Source organism: Pseudopipra pipra, chromosome 9 (assembly GCF_036250125.1).
Source record: "Pseudopipra pipra isolate bDixPip1 chromosome 9, bDixPip1.hap1, whole genome shotgun sequence".
NCBI classification, from domain to species: domain Eukaryota; kingdom Metazoa; phylum Chordata; class Aves; order Passeriformes; family Pipridae; genus Pseudopipra; species Pseudopipra pipra.
Genome location: NC_087557.1, coordinates 3,336,841 through 3,344,625, shown reverse-complemented (window position 1 = coordinate 3,344,625; position 7,785 = coordinate 3,336,841). Strand labels below are relative to the sequence as shown.

The 7,785-nt window shown below is 48.1% G+C and overlaps 1 protein-coding gene across 2 annotated transcripts in view; it reads left to right on the top strand.

The window, feature by feature from the left end:
* The window catches only part of TNR (tenascin R), a 73,751-nt gene extending 67,016 nt beyond the window's left edge, over window positions 1-6,735 (top strand). For both annotated transcript variants that reach the window (XM_064664137.1, XM_064664138.1), the window contains 2 exons: window positions 1,304-1,467; window positions 1,892-6,735. In XM_064664137.1, coding sequence (XP_064520207.1) covers window positions 1,304-1,467; window positions 1,892-2,011 — 284 coding nt within the window. In that variant the 3' untranslated portion in view covers window positions 2,012-6,735. The remainder of the gene's footprint in view (window positions 1-1,303; window positions 1,468-1,891) is intronic.
* The last annotated feature ends 1,050 nt before the right edge of the window (window positions 6,736-7,785 follow it).

Sequence of the window (7,785 nt, the reverse complement as noted above, 5' to 3'; positions counted from 1 at the left end):
GGAACCCTGGGGCCTGTGGGTCTGAGACTGTAAAGGAAATCCCAACATGTTGTTGCAAGGCTGACTTGTTTAGAGCAGCAAGACATAAACCCATAGTCCTTTCTGCCTTCCTGCAGTCCATCGTGTAAACCAGGCTGATAAAGCCCACTAAGTACACAGGGAATTTTCCATTGGGGATTAGATATTTAATATCAGAGACACTGCTGTTCAAATAACCAGGTCAGTCATCAGAGGTGTCATCCCACTTGGCAATAACGGCAGCTGGCTATTGATGCCGTGCTGGAGGGTGTATTTATCGCCTTTCCACAACTATGGAAAAATCTGAAATCTTCTGCGTCATTTTCTCACGTAGAGGCCAAACGCTGGCCAGCTTTGCAAGGACACTGGCACACCTGCTTGCTTGGTTGATTCAGGAGAGTTAGGCTTTGCCCACCAGAGGAGGAAGAGCACAGGGGGGTTTCTTCCCCAAGAAGGGGGAAAGGGGAACAACTGCAGCCCTTTAAGCTGGGATAGACATGCCCAGCACAGGCCTCCATGACAAAACTTCACCACCAGGTACTTAGCAAGGAACCCCACACCACACCTGAGATGCAGGAATTTTCCTGTTCAATAACTGGTAATAGCCACTGGAAGAAAAGTGACAGGAAACTTTCAGGACCACCAAGGAGTGTATTAAGAATGTCTCCTGTAAGTACATCACCCAGTTGTAATAATGACCATATTTTACTTTGACTTTTCTTTCACCCAAAAGCAGCTCTCTAGCTCCTTAGCCAAGAGGTAAAACGAGGTTGGTGTGTTTAGTGGAATATGACATCACACACCTTCCCAAACCTTCTTCCTCTTATCCAAGAGGAGAAAAGGTGGCCAAGCATCTTGGTTCAAGACATGAATACTGGGTCTCCTTTGGGAATAAAAAACCTCCCTTTGGCTACCAGGAGGGTAGGAGGCTGAAAGCATCCTGAAATTATATAGCAGAGCCAAGCCTCAGGAAATCACAGATGCCAAAATCTGGGATTGAATTAATTTCTGGAACACTCAAATTCAGATCCAAACCCATATAGCACTTTATCTGACAAAGACAAGCAGCCTCTGAGATTTGCTATGGTCTGCACTGATCCTAAACAGACAGCAGAGGACCTCAGATGAACCAGTTGTGAGCAATTCCAGTTAATGTTATCCCCAGACTGTCAGCTGCTTGAGCCATTCATTGGGAGGCTACCACATAACCAGAATATCCTAATTTCCTTGTGAAAAGACCAGATAACTCAGAATCCATCACCTTTAACGGCCGCTCTTTCCACAGGGGACTCCCTCACCTATCACCAGGGCCGCCCCTTCTCCACCAAGGACAGGGACAACGACGTTGCTGTGACCAACTGTGCCATGTCCTACAAAGGGGCCTGGTGGTACAAGAACTGCCACCGCACCAACCTCAACGGCAAGTACGGAGAGTCCCGGCACAGCCAGGTAAGGGCAGGGCTGCCGTGAAACCCCCTGGCATTTCTTCTAGGGGCTGGGGCTGCATGGTCGCTGCACCAGGTCAGGGGCACTGCTGGGGTAACCCCACACCAGCTGGAGCAAAGGGAGCTGATGCTTTGTGCCTCAGAGTGGCTGCCATGGTCATCTGCTGTGGCATCTTGTTGTGTTGCCTTAAAAAAAAAATACCTACGTGAAATTTGATCAGAAGTCTTTGAGCAGTGAGGGAAAAAAAACAGTCAAGCCATAGCAGCAGGAGAGTTTCTTGCTCCTGCTGTAGCAAGTTCTTCCTTCTGGCTTCTCTACAGCAGTCAACCTTATTTCCTTCCTCTCCCACTCTAATTTCTTCTTTAGAAGAAACTAGTTTCTTCTTAGGGTCTTTCTTTATCCTCTGCCTTTCTCTCCCTCCTGCCAGGGGATTAACTGGTACCATTGGAAAGGCCACGAGTTCTCCATCCCCTTTGTGGAAATGAAGATGCGACCTTACAACCACCGTAACGTCTCTGGGAGGAAGCGACGGTCCCTACAGCTCTGAGCCAGCTGAACCCCCTCCTGCCTCCCACCACCTGACCTTTTCTGTCATTTGTTTGTATTTTATAATATGAAAAGGGAAAAAAAAATTACTACTCCTCTGAGATAGCAACCTGCCCCTCACAAATGCTGGAGGGAACCACGGCACAAGGAAAGGCCGTGGGGAAGGGAAGACCTCATTGCTTTGCATCTGTCCCAGAGAAATACCAAATTTCCAGTCTCCCTAACCCAATACTCTGACCCTTAACATGAGAAGAAAGAGAAGGAGACAGATTTTTTTGATATTTTTTTAAAAGATGTAGAAATCCCCAGCAAACCCTGTTAGAATGTTTGTCATGGGGCTCGTGGCAGGAACCTTCCCCACAGGGACTTGGTGCAGCCATTTCCACCCCAGTCATGGCCAGGGGTGCCCATCCTCTTCCTGCCTTGTGTCCTCTCCTGGCAGGGAGGTCCCAGGCTTCATGCCATCCTGTAGATGGCAACTCTCCCAGCAGGCAGAGGCCCATCTCTCCCCTGTGGGCAGCCTCTGAACACATGGAGACCAAGCGAGGATGAGCAAATGCAAGGCTCACCCCATCCCCAGTTTTCACAGATCCCACCCACAGGGCTTGGCAAATACCTGCATAAGTAGGCAAACTCCAGAGAGTCCACAGCTCGTGTGTTGGTCCCACCAGAGCCACAGTCATCCTTGTGGGCATGGGGTGTAGGGGAACAAGAGCTGCTCCACCAGCCCCAACATGCATTAGCCACTCCTCTGAGCTGAATTCATCCCGCTCTAGGTGCATGTCGGCCTGGGTTATGCTGAGCTTGATGCAGAAGAAAGGACTTAAATTAGAAGACCTGGGAGAAAAATCATTCCTTGTGGCCCCGAAGCCTAGGGCCCATTTCCTCTGCTATTTTTACATTTCCACCATGCTCTCTTTCACCAAGGTCATTGGTCCCAAACCAAAGGGTCTCAGAGAAGGAGCAGCAACCAAAAGTTACCACACAACCACAGCCCAGGCTGAAGCCAACAGCTGTCACAGCCCAAGTGCTCCTGTTCATGGACCTCCATACACACAGGGAATGATGATAACGCAGCCAAGGGAAGAGAAGTGCAAGCTGAGGAATTCACATTCCCTTCCTTCTCCTACAGCATCCCTCTTCTATGCCATCAGAAGAGGGACACAAATCTTAGTGCCTTGGTATCACCATCTCTCTAACAGGGAATCAGCTGTTTCGCCTCTTGGAAGAAAGGCTTAGTCCATTCAGATTTTGGAGCACTTCAAGGCCCTTGGAAGAATTAATGAGTTTGCTCTTCCCATCCTTAAATTCTTCTGTCTCAAGGAAGATGGACCCTTCAGATAGCTCTGGCTGTGCTCTGTTGTCATTGACACCACCTCCACATAGCCCAAATGGCCACCATGCTCGAGTCACCCCTCTGCCGAGGGCTCTGATCAATGCTGGGCATTGTCACTGGCCTGGTCTTGGAGAAGGGACGTGTCCCCATGCCCAAGGACAATGCAGCTCATCACTGGGTTCGCAGCCAAGGGAGCATTACAAATGCTGAACACTGCGTTTTCTTTTTATCACACTGAAGCTGCTTTGTCTCAAAAACATTTTCCAGATGGCAACATAAAGGCATCTTTGCAGTGGGTTATAATTCAGGCCAGTGTCTCTTTCACGGCCACACTCCTGAATGTTCTGACGTTACTCACCATGGCTGCAGAGCTGAAGAGGGGCATTAAGTGGGGAATGCAGCCTCCTCATCCGTGCCACGTACTGGCACATGGAATCACTGCTAACCCCAAGGTCAAGACTAGATACAGGGTCCAGCCCCCCACGTGGCCAGCTTACAAGATGCAGTCTGACCTGGAGAGAGGATGCTGTAGCTCAGCAACATCTCATATGCAAATGAGGCATCTCTTCTTACTTCCCATCAGCATTAAATCAGGCAACAAGTCAACCAGCTGATGAACAGGTCAGTCAGTGGCTGCAGATGATGGGATCTCTTGCAGGACATGGCCAGTGTCACAGATGGCAGCATGTCACACATCCTGAGCACCCAGCCCTGTTTTAAGTCCCAAGAGCCAACAAAAAGCAGCAGATGGAACAGACTGAAAACTAAGAAGCCTCCTAGTAGACCAGCAGAGCAATTTTTCCCAACACCATCAAGAATGTATAGTCAAGAAGTGTCCTAAGAAAAGCTGTACAGTGCAGTGGTTATAACCAGGAGCAGAGATTGGCAGTGGATGGAATTCATCACCTGGTTTGGATGGTGCTGTTTACTTACCTACCCAGGTGAAAGGAAAAGACATCAGTGGAAACACTGGAGTTCATCATTCATAACCAAGCTGAAGGCAAGAAACCTCTCTTCCCAAAAGTATGACTCAAACAGAAAATCAAAGCATGGCAAGCTTTTCCAGGAGGTTCAAAAGGAGACCCTCATAAAGGCTGATTATTCACTACACAGGTTTACTGACATATAAAAGGGATGACAGACACAAGGAAGGAGGGAGAGATACAAGTCCTGTAACCAAGATGAGTTGGCCCAGTTGACCCAGCTCCATAGCTGAGTATGAAGGGCACTCTTGGGAGATAATATCCAACCTTCCAATGCCACATATATAAAGTGCTGTTCCCTGACCTCACACGTGATTCCAGGGTGTTGTCTTTCCATTATCTTGGTAAAACACAGTTGCTTAAATCTTTTAAAGGAAAGACTTCTACACATCATGGTTTTCTCCTGGTGATAACCCCACCCAAGCCCAGGCACACAATCAGCAACCTGGTCATTTGGGCCATTGTCCCTTGTTCACACTGTCCACAAACAAGATACAGTTTTCCAGAAATTCATTTTTCATCACTACCTGATAAATTTTCTTTTTTTTTTTTTTTGGACAAAGCTCCTGACAGCAGTTTCAAGCAGATTTGTGCTTAGTGTTGATGCTACAGAACGGCAGGTGATTAAGCACAGTTTCTCCTCACCCTCCACCACTCTTTCTCTGAATTCATTCTCGAACCAGACAAGTGTGGGCTTGAAATTCCCAGAAACCAAGCCTGGATCCTGTGCAGTGCTCATCTTGAGAGACCTTGGCTCCAGCACGTGAACCATCACGGGGCTCTGGTGGCTCTGCTGTGCCATCCTGGGCTCGAGTGCTGAAGCTGTCACCCAAACCACTCTAGCCACTGCGAGATGCCACCTCACACAACAAGAGGCAGGAAGAAGCACATCAGATCCTCCACACAGCAGAACACCACATCCACCCAGGACCCTCTCGGCTCTTATTTCTAACCCCAAAATCCTGTAAGGAAACACCAAGGGACTTTCTCATCTCTTGCCCAGTTTTCATTTCCCTCTGTTTCCCTTCTCCAAGCCCACCTTCCAAACGCACACTGCACTAAAACATAACCAAAGAAAAGAAGAAATGTCCTGAAAGGAAAAGCTGCTTTTAGCAAAGTGATCCTTAAGACAGCAATTTATAAATTAATAATTTTGAGGAGAGAGGTTAGGCTTTCCCCAAGGGTAGCTGGGTTTTGGCAGGAGGATACTGGAAGAGTATCCACACAAAGGTTGGGGAGAAGCCTTTGCTTCTACTCCTTATCTTTGCAGTACTTTACCATGGGCATCTCAAAACATAGTACCAGATTAAATGCACCCTCGCCCCAACCTCTTCCCTCCTTCCCAAAGTGATGCTTACCCCAGGTGAAGTGCCAAGGTGTGGAAAGCACAGCTCATGCCACTTTCATCCCCAGTGGTGTGGCAGGTGAGGGCTCAGCCAATGGTGTCCCCATGCCCACAACAGGCTCAGAGTGACCTGCCAAAATATATCAGGAGCCAAAATACCTGCCTGGTCCATCACCACACCAGCACATGCCCTTCATCCCAACCCAGAGCTGCCCTCCTGGTATGTCCCCACCATCGCACCTTGGGGTGACCGCACACCCCCTGCCCTGTGCCCCCCAGAAACACCCAAAAGTTTTGACTTTACCAGACACTGCCAGCAAAGAGCTCTCACCCAAAAAATCCCCTTTAATTCATGCTTACACCCACTAACAAAGGGCTCTGTCCCGAGGTCAAGCAAGAAGCCCATCCCTGTTTCTTCAAACCAAGCACCCTGGGATGGCCATTAAATCCAATAGAGCCCCTTGGGGACCACCAGCACCCTCCAGGGTCACCTTCCCCCTTCCTTAAACCCTGATGGTGGTGGCAGCTCCTTGCCCCTTCCGGAGGGGAGTTTTGGCTTAAGGGGAAGGGAAAGGCCCTTCCCTGGGGAGATCCCAATGCCCAGACCCACATCCATACCCTGCCTGCAGCTCTCCAGATGTCCGTGGCTTCTCAGAAATAGGGTGACACAAAGACCTAAACAAACAAACAAGCAGCCCCCTGTGTTACCCTGGAAACGCATTTAATAGGTTAAAAAAAAAATTTAAAACCATAAATACGGAGGGAGAACAGAGGCAATGAAATGCCTTGGACAGGTTCTGATGAACTCAAACACAAACCAATGCAACCAAATGAGGGGGAAGAAGAAAGCAAATAAATGCATAAATAAAATAAATAATATAAATAAATAATATATTAAACAACCCTCCCCACCCTGTAATGAGAACGTAGCTCGGAGAATGGGATCGACGCTTGTTAACCATTGTTAACTAGTATTTTTAGTCCTGACCACTCTTAGGCTATGTATAGTTCCTTTTTTTAATGCATTTTCTATACATTAATAAAAGATACTGAAGGAGTGAGCTGTGTGCCTGTCTGGAAGTGGGATGGCAACAGGGCCCTGGTACATCCAAGCCCAGCAGCATCACAGCCCCGACCTCATGCCAAGAGAGGACATGCATGTCCTGTCCCTCATCCTTGGTTATCCCATGGTAGAAGGACTGTGGGGGGCTTGTTAGCACAGATTCACCTTCGAACCTGGAGGAACAGAGCCAGATGAGAGACCGAGCACATGCAGTGGGATAAAAAGACAGAGGAAGTTTTGGGGCAGCCCAACTTTGGCATCTCCATCCTTGTAGGTGGCTGGAGAAAGTCTTGAGCAACCCCATCCAAACCCAGGGCTGTCTTGAGCAGGAGGCAAGACCAGAGGCTCCCAAGTCCCCCCTGCCCCAACTATCCTGTTAAAAAAATAGCAATAAAGTGACCATGAAGACAGGTCAGTGCAGCCAATCCATTAACCCCAGGAAGGCAGGGAGCTGCACTTTGGCCTCAGCCCAGCACGAGATGTTTTGGTAATAATTTTAGCTGCTCCCACGAGCTAGAGAGGCTCTTGGCTCTGCAGTTTCCAGCCAGAGAAAGCAAATCCGTGGTATGAATGCTTGGGAGCGGAGAGAAACAACCCTGAAATCTTCAGTCACAGCCATTCTCCCAGTTTAAACAGCAATCTATTCCCTACATGATGGAAATCTCACCAAAAAAACAGATTGGAAGGCTAGTTTCAGAAGAACATGATCCCAGTGGAAAATAAAAAAAGAAAAAACAAACAAAACCCCAAAGCTGATTAGCAAAACTCACTGGGACAAGTATGACTTTCAGAAGATTTTGAAACTCTCCTCTCATTTCACACACAGAATTTATTTAAACCTCCTCATCTTAGGTTTTCTTGTTTGACACGTAACCAGACAGGATGAGAAAGCCTGAAAGAAGTTCTTCCGCCACACCACTTCAATATTTTCTAAATTTAATTTCAGAGAGACAAAACAGGGGAGTTTGCTTTGCAGCAGCTTCTCAACTTCTCTTTCTCAGTCCAATTTGTGAGACACAAAGAAGGGAAGTTGTGGGCGTTGGGGATC